The 20613-nt window shown below is 49.0% G+C and overlaps 3 protein-coding genes across 20 annotated transcripts in view; 2 read left to right on the top strand and 1 right to left on the bottom strand.

The window, feature by feature from the left end:
• The window catches only part of mark3a (MAP/microtubule affinity-regulating kinase 3a), a 29594-nt gene extending 19131 nt beyond the window's left edge, over positions 1–10463 (top strand). For 3 of the 16 annotated variants that reach the window (XM_058090019.2, XM_058090009.2, XM_078796137.1), the window contains exons 10-18: positions 1013–1112; positions 2155–2267; positions 2337–2484; positions 2566–2783; positions 2902–3005; positions 3242–3418; positions 4482–4751; positions 8816–8860; positions 9651–10463. In XM_058090019.2, the coding sequence (XP_057946002.2) occupies positions 1013–1112; positions 2155–2267; positions 2337–2484; positions 2566–2783; positions 2902–3005; positions 3242–3418; positions 4482–4751; positions 8816–8860; positions 9651–9996 (1521 nt within the window). In that variant the 3' untranslated portion in view covers positions 9997–10463. The other 13 variants (XM_058090015.2, XM_058090014.2, XM_058090016.2 and 10 more) reach the window with 9 other exon arrangements.
• Positions 10464–10921: 458 nt separating this feature from the next.
• ckba (creatine kinase, brain a) lies at positions 10922–13868 on the bottom strand. Its single transcript, XM_058090020.2, has 8 exons — positions 13704–13868; positions 13228–13429; positions 12922–13076; positions 12724–12856; positions 12453–12624; positions 12260–12383; positions 11348–11537; positions 10922–11280 (listed from the first exon to the last, which is right to left on the bottom strand). Exons 2-8 carry the CDS (start codon positions 13418–13420, stop codon positions 11102–11104), a joined length of 1146 nt encoding a protein of 381 aa, XP_057946003.2. The 5' UTR covers positions 13421–13429; positions 13704–13868; the 3' UTR covers positions 10922–11101.
• trmt61a (tRNA methyltransferase 61A) lies at positions 12931–19231 on the top strand. Of its 3 annotated transcripts, XM_078796145.1 has the most exons (5): positions 12931–13524; positions 13616–14025; positions 15098–15439; positions 16202–16468; positions 18098–19231. In XM_078796145.1, exons 3-5 carry the CDS (start codon positions 15109–15111, stop codon positions 18382–18384), a joined length of 885 nt encoding a protein of 294 aa, XP_078652271.1. In that variant the 5' UTR covers positions 12931–13524; positions 13616–14025; positions 15098–15108; the 3' UTR covers positions 18385–19231. The 3 variants fall into 3 exon arrangements, with proteins under 3 accessions (XP_078652271.1, XP_078652272.1, XP_057946004.2); XM_078796146.1 differs by having other exon boundaries at positions 13507–14025; XM_058090021.2 differs by lacking the exons at positions 12931–13524; positions 13616–14025 and adding an exon at positions 14430–14615 and having other exon boundaries at positions 18098–19228.
• The last annotated feature ends 1382 nt before the right edge of the window (positions 19232–20613 follow it).

Here is a 20613-nt window from a genome sequence, read left to right as displayed (position 1 = left end):
ACAAACGCTAACCAAGGTTCCACTGTATTCACCACCACACACATTAAGCATGGGCTTCTTGTTGTTGTTATTCTTTAGTTATACACATCCCTATTGCTCTTATTATATTTTTTGCTTTAAAGAGTCACTTTAAGCATAATATACACTACTCTAAACTACTCACTACTCTACTCCTAAAAAGTTAGGGATGTTCGACTCTCAGATCAAATTTCAGGATCAACCTAATGTGTATTAAAACCTGACAGGCAAGCTTAATTTGACCTTCTCTAAACTGTTGAGTGTGCATATCCAACAGAGTCGTGTTTATTGAGAATGCTGTAAAATGGTTATTAAAAACGCGATTGGTACCCCTGGCATACGCCTGCATCAACCCCAACATTAACTCGTATAGACTTCATTGTGAAAATGGTTACTGATCATGCCTACCGTTCACATGACAAAGGATTGTGGGATTTTATTGGGCGGGGCATGGCGTGGAACGTTGGTGGTAAAGGTAGACGCCAGGACTGAAAAACTTTTGATTAGAATCGGAGCCAGCACTACCACGTCAAAGCAAGCATATTGTCTTTTGATATTACCAACAATATTGGGAATAGTCTAATTATCCATGTGAACGGAATACAGTTTTATTAACAAGTCTAGTCTTCACGACTATATGATGATCCTTGACTGCAGTATTGTGCGCACAGAAACGTGGTGATGGAGACGAATAAACAACACACACGAATGCCGCCGTCTGCCTCGGATGGCCTGCGGCGCTCATGGATCATATCAGAGAACGATCGATGATAATTAGTTGCTCTCCTGATTAACCGCTCACAGAGACATCGATCAATAGCAAATGAAAACAAAGATGCAAACGCATGCAGGACATGGACGTTAACTGAGAGGCCATCCTCTTCATAAGAGCTTGTTTGTGTTGGTTGGTTGTGTTGAATGTTGGAACAATACTTTTTATACTATTTTGTCGTGTTGACTTCCATCGGCCTTTGTTTTTGTTTTGTTTTTTTAGCAAATCATGAAGGATCGATGGATCAATGCAGGATTTGAAGAAGACGAGCTCAAGCCTTATGTTGAACCTGAGCTGGACATCACAGATCAGAAGAGAATAGGTAAATTAAACACTTTGTGCCAGCGCTCGTATGAGCTGCACAGTTACGTTTAGTGTGTGTGTGTGTGTGTGTTGAAGCAGCCAGTGCATGTTGCCACCTGACTGAAGTTGACCACGCACACATTCATGAAGTGTTTTGTTTTTTTTTTATGGGGAAATGTCCTTGTTTTTCCAGTGTGCATAGTTTGCAACGCTGGGAAAGGATGGCACTATGCGTTATCTTCCTTTTTTGAAATTTTTGTGTAATCCACAAAGGCAACGCAAAGACACTCCCACTCTGCCGGCGGCAGGCCACGGGGAGAAGGTTGCGTGAGGCTTCACCGAGGCGCTCTCGTTATTGCGGCGCTGAAGATGAAACGTGATAATGAATAAGTAAACACAAGCTGTTGCCAAAGAGAGGCAGCGAAGTGGGGGGGGGTCTTACATAACAGTTGCTGGGGGGGGGGGCTCGGCTCCCATCGTGCGGAGGAATCCCTCACCTCTAAATAATGCACGTCGGCCTTCACAGACAACAAAACTGAACATCTGACTTTCCTTCACACACAAGACATAACAAATGTTTCTCAAGACTCATTTGTTTTGGAATTTTATTTTCCTTTTGGACTGATAAAGGAAGCACAGCCTGAAAATTGAAAAACGGATGAAATAAATGCATAAAATTGGTATCTAAGCTTGCAAGATAGTAACCGTTATTGATGCCTCAACTCTCAACAATGCCATCAGCATTCACGCCTGCAAGTATTCCCGGGGTTGTAGTGGAAACAATGCTACGCAGAAACGGGAAGCACGCTCCGCTTCACCTGGTGCACTGCTACCGGCTCACCGGTGGGGGAGGGGACACGCTGGAGACAGTCGAGTGTCTGCACATGTGAGCACTCGTGGTGTCCAAACGTATCTGCTGTGAGTGTCGAGGGGGAGGGGGTGGGGGGCACAGGATGCTCATTAGACACACGCACAGGGCTTCTTTTTGTTCTCGACAAAACTCTACGCTGAATTGTTTTTTTTTTTTAAAAAAGGGGTTCTTTGTGTGTGTGTGTGTCCAGATGTGATGGTGGGGATGGGCTACAACCTGGATGAGATCCAGGACTCTCTAGCCAAGATGAAGTACGACGAGATCACAGCCACCTACCTGCTGCTGGGCAGGAAGGCGTCGGAGGTATGCAGACTTCAGCAGTTTGCCTTGATAGATCCCCTGACCCTTGGTTTGTCTGCCTCTGCCCCTCAGCTGGAGCCCAACGACTCGGCCTCCAGCAGCAACTTGTCCCTGGCCAAGCCCCGACCCAACAGCGAGCTCAATGGTCAGTCGCCCTCCCACCTCAAAGTCCAGAGGAGCGTCTCGTCCAACCACAAGCAGAGGCGTTACAGTGAACAAGGTCAGGAGGGACAAGAGCATAAAGAACGGTCTCGAAACTTTCACAAACATCCAGACATGATATCATTTTGTGTCCATGCAGTGGGCCAGAACGCCCCTCCAGGTACGGCCCATCCAAAGCGCAGTCAGACCACTGCCGCCGACAACAGCGGGAAGGACGAAGGCGGCGTCCAGCTTCGCAAATCCGCCACTCCGGGGAGCCGTGGCGCTCCACCTTCCAGCCCGCTGCTAGGCAACGCCAACAACCCCAACAAGGCTGACATCCCTGACCGCAGGAAAGGTGCCGCCACCAGCCAGAGCGTGAGTATTTGCGGGACAACGGAATGCATTATCCAGATGTTTCATGGAATTCCATGTTGCTGTAGCTGTAATAGTGTGGAAGCATCATTTTGGTGACTTGTGTGCTGCTGGCCTGCAGAATAACACTACGTCTGCGGGGATGACCCGGAGGAACACGTACGTGTGCAGTGACAGGAACAACACGGACCGCCTCTCCGTCATTCCCAACGGGAAGGAGAACAGGTGACAGCCCAATGTTTAATGATGATTTGGTTTGTGAATGACTATTTGGCCATCATTCACTTTGAGTTATTACACTGTGGTCCAAGTACTTTGTAGCACCCAGATCAGATCAGCCAGGATCTTCCGCCAGGATACTCAGTCTTCTCGCATTTGCTTTCCCCTTTTCTCACAATCTTATTTTTCATTTCTGCCTGTGTGTTTTGGGGGCGGGGGCGGGGTCACTGTGGCGTGACCAGCATGACCGAGATGGCTCGCGCCGCTAGCCCCTCCCCCTCCCTCGCGGCCACCGCGCTCGGCGCCTCGTCCGGCTCGGTGCGGCTGAGGTATCAAACGGCCAGCCCCTTGTACGCTTGCCAGGCAGGCTGGGCCACGCTGCCCCACTCCTACTACGCTTTGGACTACTGCTCGCCCAAGTAAGATGGCAGGGGTCCTGACAACCCCATCCACCTGCACCCGTCTGTCTCCTCGTGTCTCCGCCCCCTTGTTCGGCCCTCGCTAACCCGCACACGCAGCCAGCCTCATGCTGTCACAGGCCGACTAAACCTGCAGCTTCCTGCTCTAGTGTCTCATCAGCCGACAAGCTTTAATGATGCACCACTTTCGCACCAACGTATTTGTCAGGTTGTACCTTTTTTAAAGGACGCGCCACCTAAAGGAGTACACAGATAATTAATACTAGTACAAATGCACATCTGGCCACGCCCCATCTAGCAGGACCCACAGCTTCTGATTGGCTGTTTGGAGCATGTTAAGACTGACACTGATGAGAGAAATATTCATCTACATGACGCCACACAAGGTGTACAAATGTGCTTGGATGATATTTTAATCTCTCATCATCCCCAATCACGACTCTGCTCCTGGTCTCGCCTCCGTTTCTCATTTATCTTCCCTGAACTTGTCTGTCCGGACCCCCCACCCTCCCGCATTGTCTTTTTCCATTCAAGATGCTGAATGGTCGGCGTCACTCACGTGCAGCGTGAGCTTGATGTCCTGCGCAGGATGTGACCCCTGCACTTTCGCCATACTTGCCTGTGATTTTGAAAAATTTCACCTCGAAATTTGGGATGCTTCCTGCTCGGGAGTCAGCTGAATTAACACGACTAACGATACGACTAACCCGGCAAAGCAGCTGTGCTCGGAGGGAAAGAGAGGTGGTGGTGGGGGTTTCCATGGCAACCAAAGCATCTATGTAAATCCATCATCATGCACCCTTTCCCGGGTGACTTCTGTAGAAGGCCTCAATGGATTAAAATGTATTGATTGGCAACGTTTACACGCCATGATGGTTGGCAACATCGTTTGAATTCAATTGGGTCTTTCATTTCCTTCCCCGCTCCTTTTTAACCTGCTACATTCATGCCAATTCCATGTAGGGATAGCATCTCATCACAGTCAACCAGCACAATTTGTCACGTTGGTTTTCTGCTTTTTCAAATGGACGCTGACCGTTTCTCTTTCCGCTCCCGTCGGTAGCGTGGCCGTGTCGCCGGGGGGCCAGAGGAACCCGGTGGCGTCCACCCACAGCATCTCCAACGCCACCACGCCCGATCGGCTGCGCTTCCCGCGGGGCACCGCCAGTCGCAGCACCTTCCATGGCGGCCAGCTGAGGGACCGCCGAACCGCCACGTACAACGGCCCGCCAGCCTCGCCCACCCTTTCGCACGACGCCTCGCCGCTCTCCCAGATGCGCAGCCGTGGCACCAGCAACCTGTTCTCCAAGCTCACCTCCAAGCTGACCCGCAGGTAGGGGAAGGGGCGGGGTTTAGCACTTTACCATGTGTCCGTTTGCCTGGTGCCTCGATGATACGACAAAGCCAAACATCACGTAGCCTCCTAGATCGATGGGTTCAGTGTTGGGGGAACACTGGCTGTCCTGTCCCGCAGGGGTTTGTTCTCTAATTGGGTCACCAGCCGCTGCTTGGTTGCTGCCAAGAAAAGACAAACCTCCTGAATTAGAGCTTCACCATCTAGTTCGTGCTCAGCTTTGCTGTGATGGAACAAGTCATGTGATGTTACTTTCTTGTCCGATACTCGCTGCTCCAGCTTTACGAAATCAACCTCACATTGGCTTCCGTAAGCATCTGGCATGCACTGGAACTTCAAAGGTCCAACATAATCCTTTTTTTCCATTGGGAATAATGACAGTAGTCAAGCTGTGGCCATCATGAAAGCAGGCAGCGTTTTAAGTGACATTTTAAATGCATACTCACTGATCAAGCCGCGCTTGAGCCCACTCCACACCTCGCGTACCGAAGATCCACACCGTTTGACGCCAGTGCTCATTAGCATTACATGCATGCGTGCAATGTATGATTAGTCCCACTCCCCTACTTACGTAGTCAAGGAGAGACTTTGTGGTTGCTCACAGGGTTGACGTCACACACGTGGGTGTCCAAAGTGTGGCTCATTTATTGAAATACAGCAACAGGCATAATGTAACCAGAACGTCCGAGGGTGACAGGCCTGAAAGAATCAGAAAAATAGAGTGGATGTAATCCCCAAAGTCATGGAAATCGCAGTACTGCAGCAGAATAGCAACTGTAGTTTGAACGCCAGCGTGAGTGCAGGTCAGCTGGGGCCCTGAGAGGACGCTATCACGGTACGAATGACCTAGTGTGAGTACGTCGTCGGCATTCTTAACACACAAGTGTAAAAAGAAGTGTGTATTCGACTCGAGAGGTTCCTCTGCGTTGACATCATTGTGCTTCCCCCAACGATGCACAAGCGTGCATGGCGTCCCATCAGAAGCTCGGGTCCAACAGCACTAGGACATTGTCTGTAGGGGGTGGGGTATTTCAGAAGCAGCAGTCAGGTCGGCAGTCCGAGTCCTTTCACCGTCGATGATTTTCAGTCGCCACATTTAGTGTACGCTCATGCAGGTTGTCCCGGTCTTTCCTCCACCCTTCCCCCTCCATTTTCACTTGTGTCTCTGTCTGGTTCTGTTGTAGAAACATGTCGTTCAGGTTTACCAAAAGGTAGGACTGCCTGTCGCTCTGCTGGCACGCCACTAACACGCCGCCGAGCTGCCGTACAACCTCCTTGCACACACACACACTACATAACACTACGCTATACTCCGTTTTTGGCAGAAATCCAAAAGTGTGGCAAGTTTTGCTTATTTGCCGTCTTCCACAGAATTTCTGTGAATGACAGAATGTAGTTGTATCCAGAGTGCTGTATGTCAGCCATGATTGTTTTTGGGTTACTTAGTAATCAAACTCTGAGGGATGGCAAACAAGTGTTACTTAAATTAATATGCTTGTGTGAGAGAGAGAGAGAGAGAGTGAATGTCTACGTCGGGTCTGATTGTGAGTCGTTGTGCACAATCAGCGAGAAGCTTGCCACTAATCACGTGCTCGTGCATGCGGGGGTGCTGCCATGGTTTGTTTCTTCTTCTCACACCACTTCAACGACCCCGACCCGATGACCAACCTTGCACGTGTGATCCAAACTTTTGATCTTGCATCGTGTCCAGTTATTAAAACTTTTTTTTTTTTTTATTTTAACACTGGCCGGAGGAGACTTAACCCTGACGCGACGGGGAGCTGTGAGGAGCTTGTGCGGGAGTGGTGGTAGACGTGTGTTGCCATGGTGATAGGTTGTGTTACACTCTGCTGCGGACATTGTGAGTTCCTGAAAAGACCCGAGGTCCGTCCTCGGCTTTTGTTAGAGCAAGAAGAAACTTGATGGAATCCTGCAGATAACGCCATCGTTTAATATCATTATTATTTTTGGAAAAGGGCTGCACGGTAGTTGAGTGGTTAGCGCGCAGGCCTCACAGCAAGGAGACCCGAGTTAAATTTCGCCCTCGGCCATCTCTGTGTGAAGTTCGCAAATGGGTTTTCTCCAGGTACTCCGGTTTCCTCCCACATTCCAAAAACATGCTAGGTTAATTGGCCACTCCAAATTGTCCATAGGTATGAATGTGAGTGTGAATGGTTGTTTGTCTATATGTGCCCTGGGATTGGCCGGCCACCAGTCCAGGGTGTACCCCGCCTCTCGCCCCAAGACAGCTGGGATAGGCTCCAGCACCCCCTGCGACCCTCGTGAGGATAAGCGGTAGAAAATGAATTGATTAATTATTTTGGAATAAAAGCGGATCTATTTCAACTGGCAGCCCCTCTCTCTGGAGCCCCCTGGTGGAGAAGCCATCGTCAGCCCTGTCTTTCACCTCTTTTTGGTTTTTTTTGTGCGTTTGTCAGGATGTGAAAGGTTCATTACAGAAACACATTTTAAGACCCCTTCAAAGTGCATGGGGCCTCTGAACGTCAAAGTAAAGCATATCAGATATCAGTGTTGTGTAGCCACAGCCATTCATTCATTCATTCATTTTCTACCGCTTATCCTCACGAGGGTCGTGGGGGGTGCTGGAGCCTATACCAGCTATCTTCGGGTGAGAGGCGGGGTCCACCCTGGACTGGTGGCCAGCCAATCACAGGGCGGACACAGACAACCATTCACACTCACATTCACACCTGTGGCCAATTAACCTAATGGGGGAGGAAACCGGAGTACACGGAGAAAACCCACTGAGAACATGCAAACTCCACACGGAGATGGCCGAGGGTGGGATTGAACTTGGGTCTCCTAGCTGTGAGGTCTTCGCGACTGAGGTCTGACCACTCGACCATCCGTGCAGCCCTATCCGCAGCCAGTGCCAGATTATCTCCATTTTCCGACACCAAAACTCCACTATTACTGGTTAATGTGGTAGCCTACTGGCGTCACTGAGAGGTCCAGAAGTCAAATACATCATCTCCTTGTGCTTCTCACGTTAAAGACGCACAAATACATTTTTGGGAGTCAATGAGTTGAAGATGCTATAAGCAATAAAACGCATTGCAGGCCGCACTTGGGACACCCCAGCAGTACATTGAAATGTTTTCTGATTACAGATATGATTATTGATATCATTTCCCTCAGAAGTTCCACCTTAGAGGTTCCACTGTAATACCTTCCTAGGTTATTTAAGGAGGGGTGTGTGTAAAGGCGTTGGCGCTCGGGCGGATCATGTGACTTCCTGGCTGATCATCTTCTGACTGCCGCGAGCTCCATGAAAGGACGACTCTTTGTTTTGATGATCTTGTCACTTTTTCTTCACCACATCCTGCTGCTTAACCACTTGACCTCCTCTCAGGACATCCTCTGTGTTTTGTCCTCTTGACCTCTGTGTGCCCTTTAACCTCTGGCTGCTCTCCCTCTCCGCTAGGGTCACTATTGACCCGGCCAAGCGGCAGACGGTCAAAGGTGGGCCGGCCGTCCCTTCCGCCCAGGGAGGAAAGAGCCTTAGTAAGTCCTCTTTGGCCTCCAGCCTCTGTCTTTCCTTTTCTTCCTCCTCATCGTCTCTGTCATCGTTTTTGCCGACGTGGCATCCTCCATCGTGGTCCTCTGTCCCTCCCACTTGTCTCTCAATCCATCCAACTACATCGCTGTGTAGACCACAGGAGGAAGTTCTGAAATCTTTTAAGGTCCAAACTATGGACTGGTTGTCCACCCCCCCCCCCCCCCTCCCTTCATGCTGCAGTGCATGCTGGGAGTGTCTGCAGGTCTCCTAAAAGCCTAACCAAACAAAACTGAGGTCGTCGTTGGGGTGTCATGTGACTTGGCGAGCTGCGCTTCCATCCCGCTCTGCTGGAAGCTTGTTTGTGTCAGCATTTATCTCTGTTGGGGGGGGGGTCAGTGTTTGATGGCTCTCCCTCAGGTGTAGCTGTGTTGTTGTTTGTGTGGTTGAACATGTCGATGATGCACAATCCACATCCTCTTCTCTTTGTCTTCCTTTGGTGGTCTCATCTTCTCACACGCCTCAGAGTCTCCACCGAGTTTGAGAGAAACGGGAGACTTGAGGGCTCAAGGTGAGCATACCCCGATGAAAGCCCCGCCCCCTCCCCCCTGCCTTCCCACCCCCGGTCCCCAGCCCACAGGTGTCGGAGGCACCCCCCCCTTTCCGTCCCCACCTCCTCCGCTCTGTGTTGCCAGGACGTCGTGAGGCGCGTCGCCCCTGCATGGAGCCGCCGCCGTCGGGCTCGTGTTCTGCTCTTTTTTTATTTTGACGTTTACATGTTTTTTTTGCATGTCGGCCTTGAAACCCTTAGCCCAACCCCCCTCCCACCCAAGCCTGCTGCAGCATGGACCCGCCCAGCCTCGGGTTGACTCCAACATGGTCACAGAGATGAGCTTGAGCGCTGATGTTGTGTCCGTTCAGTTTGTTGACTCCTCCCCTTCGACACAAAGCAAGTAAGAATGTTAAAAAAAATGATGAGGCACGTCCACAGCAATCGCTCTCACATTACACCATCGTCTGAAATGCAGTGTTACATTGACAGTGGTTAACTTCCTTTTACACTTGTATGGCAGGGAGCGACGGTGATGTGTTCAATTGTGACAAAATGCAAAGAAATGTTAGGTTTGCATTCCAGCGGAGGCTTCTACTGTCTTCTAATCAGGCGGATGTAAATCAGAGATCATCATTTAATGAAGAAGCTCAGCTCTGTGACCCAAATGCACCATGAAGGCTTGAGTAGCGCAATCCGGGTTTGGATGACAATATTCTTCAGTTTGATATTTTTTTTTTCTTGTTGTTCTTGATTTTGTCCTTCCTCGAACCTGCCGCCAAGCTGACTGTGTGCGTGTGTCTCTTTGTAGTCGCCATGTACCTGGGGATCAAAAAGGGGAAAACAAAGACGGTAAGCCCCGCTCCCTCCGATTCACTTGGAGCATGAGGACCACCAGCTCCATGGAGCCCTGCGATATCATGAGGGAGATCCGCAAGGTGCTCGACGCCAACAACTGCGACTACGAGCAGCAGGAGAGCTTCCTGCTCCTCTGCGTGCATGGCGACGGGCGAGCCGAGAACCTGGTGCAGTGGGAGATGGAGGTGTGCAAGCTGCCCCGCCTCTCGCTCAACGGCGTGCGCTTCAAGAGGATAGCCGGCTCATCCATCGCTTTCAAAAACATTGCTTCCAAAGTTGCCAACGAGTTAAAGCTATGAGGAGAAACCGAGGGGTTAAAAGTATCCGTATATCTAGAAGTATTTAAGCTGTACAATCATCCAAGTAGCAGTTTCCAAATGGCTCCTTTTTTATAATTAAAAAAAAACAAAATACAGAGTATGTATTGATTACAATGTATAGGCTAAGGCTTTTGGCAATAATCACTGAATTACCTACTAATAATCTCAGTCTATTCTGGCCACAAGGGGGCGACATAGCGAGTTGATTTGTCATGCTGTGAACGTGGACAACGAAAAGTATTGCTTGTCTTATTTATTTTCTTTTCTTCTGAAAAAATAAAAACACGTAGCGTTTATTTTTGTTTTTCCTGTAAATAATAGTATCTCACGTTCAAGACTTTTTTTCTTTTTGTATTTCAGTTTAAATTGGGAAAAAAATGGCGAGTTGCTGTAAACGCCCACGTGGTTTAAGGGTCACGTGCCTCAATTAAAAGTGTCAACTTGAAGACGTCTCCACTGGCGTCCTTTTTATTCCTCCATGGGAAATACTGACCTAGTCTGGATAGAAAAATAAGGTTCACGTTTAACTTGGTTGAACTTTGGAGGGGTGTGAACTCTGGGGGGAGGGGGGTCACTTAAAGTCTTTGTTCATGAAAAATTCTAATAAGTCAGGCTATTTTAAACTTGTTTAGACTAATTTGTCACCATAATTTTATTTATATGATACAAAAATAGCCCCCACAGCGTAGGTCTAATGGAATGTCCATTTGCCCCCCTCCCCAAACTCCTCCAGGCATGCCCTTTTGGAGTGTTAACGGAACAGAAAACTATCATAAATCCAAAATGTCTGGCTATGATGAATTATGTAGGGACAATTAAGGACTTAAGCACCACCTCTGATTCATTATAAAGGGCGTCCCATGACTTTTGTCCATGTAGTTGACTTTGCATTAAAGGGAGAAGGTTCTATTCCAGATCATTTTATTTCACACCAGTCTTCACCTTACAGAAGATGTTTAAATAGACAATTCAGGGACAAACCAACAAGCAGAGTGCATTCTGGGATACTTGGACGTTCATTGGATTGGACAAAAGAGTCAGGGCGGGGGGGGGGGGGGGGGGGGTTCAAGTGTGACATCAGGTTCTACTTCTGGGCAGGCATGAGGTCATCGATGGCCTGGCCCTTCTCCAGCCTCTTCTCCATGTCCACCAGCAGCTTGATGCCGTCCACCACCATCTGCACCAGCTCCACCTCAGAGAAGCCCAGTCTGTCAGCGTTGGAGATGTCAAAGACTCCGCCCACAGCCGCAGTGTCCACGCCCCCTGCAGGACAAACCATGTCAACGAGAACCATCTGGATAACGAACAAGACAAGCATCGTTGCGCTCACCGGTTCCACGCTTCTGGAGCCTCAGACGCTTGAGGACCTCCTCGAACTTGGCGTGCTTGCTCATGTTTGGCAGCTTGACGTGCACGCCCGCACGCAGGCCCGTGCCCAGGTTGGACGGGCATGTGAGGACGTAGCCCAGGTGCTCGTTCCACATGAACGCGTGACCTTGGTCCTTGAACAGGGACTCGATCTGAAACAGAAGATGAACATTAAGGAACCATCCTGGTGCCTTCACCTGCTGACTCGACACCTACCAACCTAAGAAAAGGTTAACTTTCTATATTATCATTATTATACATTATTGTGATCAAACATGATTAGACCCGTCACTAGGCGAAAGTCACGCCCATTCTGTGCCGGATTGGTATATACTGTATCCAGACAGGAACCGTCACCGAGTGAAAGCGGTGTAATACACAAGGCACACCTACAATGGCGCTGCGGACGGCGGTGAGTCATGTCCAGCCCCCCCTAAAATGTTCTTAAGCCCCCCCCAAATCATTTGATATTTTTTATTGATTTTTTTTTTTATAAAAAAAATCTGAATTTATATAATTAGGGCAAAAGCAAGCTAATAAGCAAGCCAATACGCAGGCTAATACTAGCTTACTACTACTAGTAGTAGTAGTAATAATAAAATGAATAATATAATAATGATTATGATATGATTGATGACGCTTCTTTCTCATTTGGTTTTTGGGAAATTTTTTTGGGGCATTTTTTCAACATCTACTACATTCATTCATATCCTGCGCTCTCCTAAGCCCCCCCCATCTTCAGAACGTAGTGACGCCCCTGGTCATGTCGGGGTCGCCAGCCAATCACAGGGTAGATTTAGAGTCTCCGGTAAATGCATTTTAGACAAGCATAGACCGAAACGGTCCATGTTCCTCAGGGAAAAGGTGGACTCACCTTAGTGAGTCCAGTGCAGAAACGCTGGAAAACCTCCTTCATGTTGCCCCCTTTCTGCATGGAGATGACCCTCAGATGGTCCTCCTCGTTCACCCACACCAGGAATGTCTTGTTGTCGTTGTGCCTAGGAAAAGATAAACATGAAGTCCAACGTTTTTTTGTAGAAGTCACAATCCTGAAAATGAGGTCCTACCAGATGCCTCTGGCGTCGGGCCAGTCTCGGGCCATCCCGGAGGCCAGCAGCAGCGGGGACACGGGCTTGTCAAAGAGGAAGTGGTCATCAATCAGCTGCTGCTGCTCCGCCTCCGTCATGTTCTTCAGGGCGTAGTATTTGCCCTTCAGGTCCCCGCTGAGGGAGGCCAGGGCTGCAGCAGGAGAGAACACGTCATACCACCTACCGCCACCAGAGGGCGCCCACCACCGTCACACCGACTCTCCAAAGATGGCGCTTTGGGGAAGTTTACCTTCGATGGAGAGCGTCTCCACGGCGCGACGCTCTCCTCGGCTGCAATGAGGGGGCAGGCAGAAGCCGCGGACGCTGCGGCCCGTTCGCACTCGGGAGCTCAGGACGTAGTTGGGGTCCAGGTCGTCGCCGCCCTGAGGTCGCCAGGTGTCAATCAAGACAAAGCACTGACGTTTGAGATGCAGGATGTATACGGTACCTTCAAGTTGCCGGAATTCAGGTCGGTCTTGTGCTTGTCTGTAGGCTTGTATCCTCCATGGCGGTCCTGGATGACTGGGTCCAGCAGCTCCTTGAAGACCTCGTAGGTCTCCTCATCTCCGGCCACGCAGCCCACGGTCATGATGAAGGGATGACCTGCACACACACACACACACACGTTCCTGTTCCCGTCATTCCATTTTATACCCTGTTGCAGGAATCTGGAGCCTCCCCCTGCTTACTTCAGGAACCATCATCCACTAAAAGGCACAAATGGACCATCATCAAGTCAGTGGTTCTCGCTCACCAGGGTTGTCGACCCCGGTCTGGATGACGTCATCGAGCGTAAAGCCGCTGGGCGTCTGCTTGCTCCTCAGCCGCTCGTACATGTCAGCCGTCAGCACCTTGGCCATGTGGTTGTTGTGCTTGCTCAGGTCCGGGTACTCCTGGTCCGAGGAGTAGTTCATCTTCAGCTGGTTGTGAGTGTTCCCGAACGGCATGGCTGCTCCCTGCAGGCCCCGGGACGAGAAGGGACGAGGGGGGACGAGGGGGGAGGAGCACCAGGAGGCAGCGTTTTAATATTCAATATAGGCATTCATCACAGGTGCGGACAGATGCATCAGATTGGAGAAAATTATTTTAGAAGCGCGTTATTAATGCCAATTAATCCAAGCTATTGTGTCCATTGTGCACAGGGCCACCCTCGATCACATACCATCCCATGATTGAATCCGTGTCATCATAACATTTCTAATGTACGTGCAGTAAAATCAACATCCTTACCTTTTGTTTGCGGATGTGTGGCTGGCTGCTACAACTACTAGCGGGGACAGACACAAAGATCCCTATTTTCCCAGCCGATGAGCCGACAAAGCAGCAATAACAGACACCGCAGCGGCAGAGTCCCAACAATATCTGCTAGTATGCCCCCACAAGCGCCAGCTGACATCATTATTTATAGGCTCCATGCTGGCCGCCCATTGGACGCTCTGTTCGCTCCATTCACGCCATGGATGGCTCTGATTGGACCATCGGAATACTCAGCTTCCCTCCCCCTCGCCCTTCTGCACTCGTGCGACTGCCGAATAGACAACTCTGATTCAAGGCAAGTGGATTTGCTTTTTATTGTTGCAATGAGGTGATACGTTTTAAGTCCAAATATTAGTGTCAATGCTGGAAAACAAAACGGTACGTCACGAATTACGCATGCATATACTTACTAGCTGAAACCCTATCAAAACATACGTACTAGTCGGTGATTGACTGCATAATGCTCCAATCAATTAGATTATAACCACTACTGCAGCCATTTTAAAATGTCATAGTTTGACTTTTACTATGTATTATTGTCCTTAGTTATTATCGCCTGTTGTTATCTGAAATCAAAATATAATTTATACACAGTTGAGTCAACTTTTTAACCTGACAAACTAGTTCCGATTTTCGGGTTAGGAGGCAAAAAGTAAACCTACAAATCATGTGAACCGACTCTTGAACTCACCATCCGGTCCTGATGGTGAGTTGAAACTTACAAATCAGCGAAAACATTCCTTTTCCGGTCTTCTGTGCCGGACTTCCTGTGAAAACAAGCACATGTGGCGAGTACTTCCGCGTTCACAGAAGAGGCGGTAAAGTAGTATATTTATAAGTAATTGCTTTTTGTGGAGACACTAAACGAGGACTTTTGTGTACAAGGTAAGTCGAGGGCCAAATGGTTGCTTAGTTTTAATATGTGCCGTCCCATATTAGCCAAGCTAACGTGGTTAGCATGCTTCAAGCGGAGTTTGAATTAAAGTTGCCTTGTCACGTTTTCAGTGGACATTTTCTCTGTGTCTGGAATATTGTCCTTTTTGATAGATCCGCCATATTCCTTGTTAGCCTTGTTATTAGCTTGTGTTGCTGTAATGCCGACGTTAGCCATTTCATTCATTGGCTGATTCATTCCATCCATGAACTGTTCTTTTTATGGAATATTAATTGAGGCTGGTATTGCACCATATTTCATTTTAATAATGAGAATTATCTTATCAGTCAGATTGGTCAGATTTGCCCAAGGGTATTTTAAGATAGTACCTGACCTAATTAACGTTATCACACAAGTGACGTGTTTGTCAGTGTAATACAACTCTATCATGTACAGTGTTTTGCCACATAATAATAATTTGCTCATATTGCAGAGTGGTCCAGCATGAGTTTTGTGGAGTACTCTGACATCATCCAGGACGGAGATGTGGCCATCGTGTACCTGGGCCACGACTCCATGATGCCCATCAAGGTGCAACACGGGGCCCAGACGCAGACGCGCTACGGCGCCATCCGCCACTCCACGGACCTGATAGGCCAGCGCTACGGTTTGAAGGTCACATGCACCAAAGGCGGTTGGGTCCACGTGCTCCACCCTACGCCCGAGCTGTGGACTGTAACGCTGCCGCACCGCACGCAGATCCTCTACACTACAGATATCTCCGTCATTACCATGATGCTGGAGCTCAAGCCCGGCTCGGTCGTGTGTGAGTCAGGTGAGCAAACATCCACTCAGAAGCTTCTAAGTAAGGTTAAGGAAGCACTGTCAAGCTCCGCCCCTTTAGTCTCCCTCCTAGTATGCAGAGGGTGCTTAAAAATGCAGTACGGCTGCACTTTCCATTTATGCGTCCACCATCAATTTTGTGTGTGTGCCAGTGGCAGCGGCGAGGAGAATGCTGGGGTGTGTGTTTGATGCAGTAGTGCTTCATCATGGGTGCTGCGACAGTGCAGGTCGCTGCACTTAGTTTAAATTGTGTGTGTGGGGGGGGGTGTGCATTGCATTCTGGTCGCATCCAAGGTGACTGTTTTGTTTACCCCCGACTCGCCTTGAAGGCTGGTTACCATGGCAACACCCCCCTTCAGCTGATTGATTCTTTCTCTGAGGTTCAGGGGCAGCAAGAATAAATCATAGAGGTCAGGGGTCACAGTAACGAGGCTCCAGTTACGCTTCCCGTCTGCAGTTCATGACTTGATTAACCCGTCGAGGTCCTTCACCCGCTAAGATAGCGTCCACCTTTATCGCCAAATGAGCTTGCTATCACACATTGCGTCTCTCTATGTGTTTGTGTTGCGTGTCAGCAAGCCGCAGTCATCATGTCATGGCAGAAGAAGGGGGAGGGGCTTTTACTGCGTGATGAGCAATTGTAGATGTATTGATTGTTCAGTGTAGATCCGACCCGTCTGCTGTAGGGAACAAAAGTAAACAAAATTGTGTCCTACTTGGTGCAAACTCTTAAAGTGTACGCTTGTGTTTGTAGGCACAGGCAGCGGCTCGCTCTCCCACGCCATCCTGCGTACCGTGGCACCCACGGGCCACCTGCACACGGTGGAGTTCCACCAGCAGCGCGCCGAGAAGGCAGCCGAGGAGTTCCGGGAGCACCGTGTAGACCACCTGGTGACCGTGCGCAACCAGGACGTGTGCAAGGAGGGCTTCGGCGTGACTGGCGTGGCCGATGCCGTCTTCCTGGACATCCCCAGCCCCTGGGAGGCAGTGGGCCACGCCAAGGCGGCCATGAAGAGGCACGGTAAGGACAGCGTGTGTGGTCAGATGAGGTCTGGAGCGGTTGCTAAAGCAAATGTTTGACGTCACTGAGCAACCATCTCACCTGTATCAGCAAGTCGTGCAATACGGTAACTTAAATGTGCGACCAACAGAACATGAAGGCCAAAACGACCCGAGAGGACAACAAGGGTGAAGATGCTCGCGTAGTCCTTTTATGGAGGTGTGGCTTCACGTGCATGTGCATGCGCAGGGCCGCATGGCGCGCTGCATGCCCATACAGGGTCATACAGCATGGACACAAAGTAACTCCATAACGATTCCTGGTCCTCAGACTGGATCTGTCCTTCACCGGGAGCAGGGATGGGCATCATGACAGCAACAAGCAAACAAGACCTTTTTTCTTCACTTGTTGTATTTAAAGCACTTTTTGCCCCTCGAATTCCAGCTCCGCTCAAGTAGTCTGAAGCGAGGAGCAACAGAAAAGGTTCCATTCGTTGCTTGTAATTCTTGGCGTGTTTTGGCCGGCAGCCCGGCTTCCTTGTTTAGAAGAAGCTGCTCTCCATCAGGGCCTTGACATCCCCGACCCTCCTCCCCCTTCCCCCTCATACCCCCTCCTCCGCCATCCCCATTATGCAAGCCCAGAAATCAAACATGAAGACAAGCCTTCGCTTGAGCAATGCCGCTAGTGTTGCGTTTTAAGTTGTGATTGTGTCACTTTGATAGGTGAACTTGTTTAATCATTAACGCCCCCCGCCCCCGCCCTGTTTGCTCCTCCTGGTTGCTATGGCGACTGTCCACTTTATGGCCGCCACCCCCCCACTTCCTTGGTTCACTCCTAGCTACTGTTAGCTGAAGGAGGGCATGCACTGCTCAAAAACACGTTGCTGCCCCCTGCAGGCTTTTAATACAACTACATACTAAGTGTTTATTTAGACAATGTCTTCATGCTTGCAGGACATGCAATGATCTGGCCATCCTAGCAGAAAATGGCTGATTATTTTGGGGTAATGCTGCCATTGTTTGCCATCGTAAAAAGCATGATAACTGAGCTGTGTCAAAAGTGCGGCCTGGGGGCCACTGCGAGCCATTTTTAAATGTATAATTTCTAATAAGATCAGACATGACACTGATTCGCTTTGTCAGCTATAACACAAAGTTAAGATGGACGTTTTATTTAGATGGATTAGCATATATTGACGACATTGGATTGCTCTGAGCATTTTTAATGTACATAATGTCTCAAAACTCTGGACACGCGACATTTCCTGTGCACCCGCTACTCATCACGTCTAGGGAGCACATTTGTTGCCATTTACGTCTTAAATAGCTTATTTAGTCTCATGTCAACTACTTATGTTGGGTAATACGAGTTTAAAGGTCAATATAGGGGTGTTATTTAATGTCTGAAGAGCTCAAATGATGTTAAAATTCCTATTTAGAAGGTCTTGAGGTTTTATATACTGTAACTATGAAAATATCAGATTTATAAATAAGGAATCCCGATCACGGTTGGGTCTGGAGCCAATTAACGATCAACAAGGGCTGACTGCCTAGCTCCTCATCATTGAATCAACTGAGTTGATGTAATAATTGTGTCCAGCATCTTAACCACATGGGATGTCTCCACATCGGTACCCTCCTCCCCCTGCAGGAGGCCGGGTGTGCTCCTTCTCGCCGTGCATCGAGCAGGTCCAGAGGACGTGCGAGGCACTAGCGAAGCACAGCTTCCAGGAGATTAGCACCATGGAGGTCCTGCTGAGGACCCACGACGTGCGCACTGTCTCACTGCCGCTGCCTGACTTTGGCCCCGACGACACCGCCCAAAAGAAGGAGACCCCTAGCAAACAGGCCGTCTTCATGCTGAAGACCACCACACCGCCCCGGGAGATCCCCGGTCACACGGGCTACTTGACCTTTGCCACCAAACCTAGAACCTAGAGTCTACAGGGGGGCGTGGCTTGTGGCGGACGCATCAAAACCCGCTAATTTTTTTTTTTATTTGTTGCTTGTATCAAGCAAACATCCAATTAGAAGATATTTGAGTTTTATGAATCAGGAAGTTTTGTGTTGACATGGAAACAATAAACAACAACGTTCATATTTGTTGTTTTGGAAGCAAAGTCATACCCCCACTGCTTTTTACTAGCATGTGCCACCCCTCACCTTCTTCGCCTCACATCAGATCAGTGTTCCTACTTGAGTGGGGGCAGCCGTCTGCCACACGACGCGCCCACTAATCCACTGCGACTTACTACTTCGAGTTATAAAAAGCACTGTGGGCCGTTTGGCTCGGCAGGGTAGTCATGGGCGGCTACTCGCTACTCAGAATCAGTCGGAAAGAGTCCAAAAGAGAAACGTGAATCACTTCCTGTTATTGGTACTTCCTGGTAGAACTTACTGTCCTCTGATTGGATAAACTATGAGTCCTACCTTTGACAACTTTTTTCCAGGGAACATCTCCATCATCAAGTGTCGGGAAGCAAGAATGGCAAGAAAAGATCTTTAGAGGGTTTTAAGTTTATATTTGCGGGGGTTTGGAGCTCTTTTTTCAGCGATGGCCTTGAACTGTTCATCTTATGTCTCTTGCCTACTCAATTTTTATGTTTCTGTTTTGAAACTCGACTTGGTACCTCCTCAAGAGCCAACACGACCAACGACATTTGTACCAGGACATTTCCTGCTCATTGTTTTGGGCAAAGCCACTGCAAAAACTCTGGGGTGTCCAAAATGCGTCCCTGGGGGCCATTTTCAGCTGGCAGCTGTTTTTTATTGGCTTACTGTGAAAAGAAAATGCATTGATTATTAATGAGGTATGACACTAAGTAGCTTTTAGCATCTTTAATGTACAAAATGTATCTGGGATGCCCCTGCAGCCTTCATTGTTTCTGTGAAAAAGTTTGGACACCCCTCGGCCTAAATTTTCAAGATGGGCCAAGGCTGTTAGAATGTAACATTTTCGAGAAGGAGCGTCGTCTCCTTCTGATGTGTGTTGTGATGATGCGTTCACAGCTAATGGCTAAAGCTAAAGATCCACAAAGCGTGTGGGTGTGCTGCAGAGGAGCGTCAAGCGGGCGGCTCCGGAGCTTCTAATCTGCCTCCCCGTATGCCGGAAATAGGAGTTCTGAGCTGCTGATCCCGTGGCGTAAGCAGCTTGTCTCCTGAAAACCAACAAACATCCCGACCTGGAGTCGTGGTGTCACACCCTAACACTCCACGACTCCAGCGCGAGAGGGCATGAACCCTGGTGTGCGTGAATCACCAACAGATCATTAAGGAAATCATTCAATAATCAATTCCGAAGTCTCACAGATCACTTACACACATACGCAGTACACATCTGTTGAAGTAATAATACATAATATTTGCTATAATCAATCCATGTCAATTTCAGAATTCAGATTATGTGCTGATGTAAGCTCCACTCCTTTCTGGTTTCCGAGTACTTTCCGAGTCCAGATAGTTTAGATGGGTGAACAGATCCAGATCGTGGTGTACTCGCTCATCCCTACTAATAAGTGATGTGCTAAAGCGCTAACGTGACTTATTATGCCCATACAAGTCAGCTGACATTGAACCCTTTATTTGAACCCTTGAAAACCCTTGAGAACCCTTGAAAACAAGGAAGCCAAGAAATGCACATTTCCGCACCCACACAGATTTTTCTGGGTTTTCCTGCTGTGTATTTTTAAACAGGACCGCGAGAGAGGAATACACGTGATGTCAGCATCCAGAGACCTGACCCCCTCGCCACCTCTGGTCCTGTCGGTCCCCTGGAGGCCGCACCCCCGTGACGTTCATGAGGCCAGTCTGACCCTCAGCAGGGGTGAACGTGCTTCTCCGAAGCCACGCAAGAACCTCCAGAGCTCAGCCGAGTTTAAGTATGCTCTTGTTTGTCGCATTCAGTACCAGCACTGTGCTGTATGTAATGTTTCCAACATTGTAAGTGCAGTGTTGGGTTCGAGGTGAAGTCGTGGCAGAGACGCCATTAGCATCAAATGTGCAGTAGAATTTGAACAGCCACTTCCTCGTGCGTGTGTTCTCCTTTGGGAATGCGCCTCATTAACAACATTCACATCTACGTCCAAAGTGTCTGCTTGGGCAGGATCCAGTGCTGCATAGTGGGAACACTGGGAGGCTTTGTGGACTGATCATGTGACCTTGTCAGGA

This window comes from Doryrhamphus excisus, linkage group LG14, assembly GCF_037039965.1.
Source record: "Doryrhamphus excisus strain RoL-2023G ecotype Guam linkage group LG14, RoL_Dexc_Guam_v1.1, whole genome shotgun sequence".
Classification (NCBI taxonomy): Eukaryota; Metazoa; Chordata; class Actinopteri; order Syngnathiformes; family Syngnathidae; genus Doryrhamphus; species Doryrhamphus excisus.
This window is presented reverse-complemented; position numbering and strand designations above follow the sequence as displayed.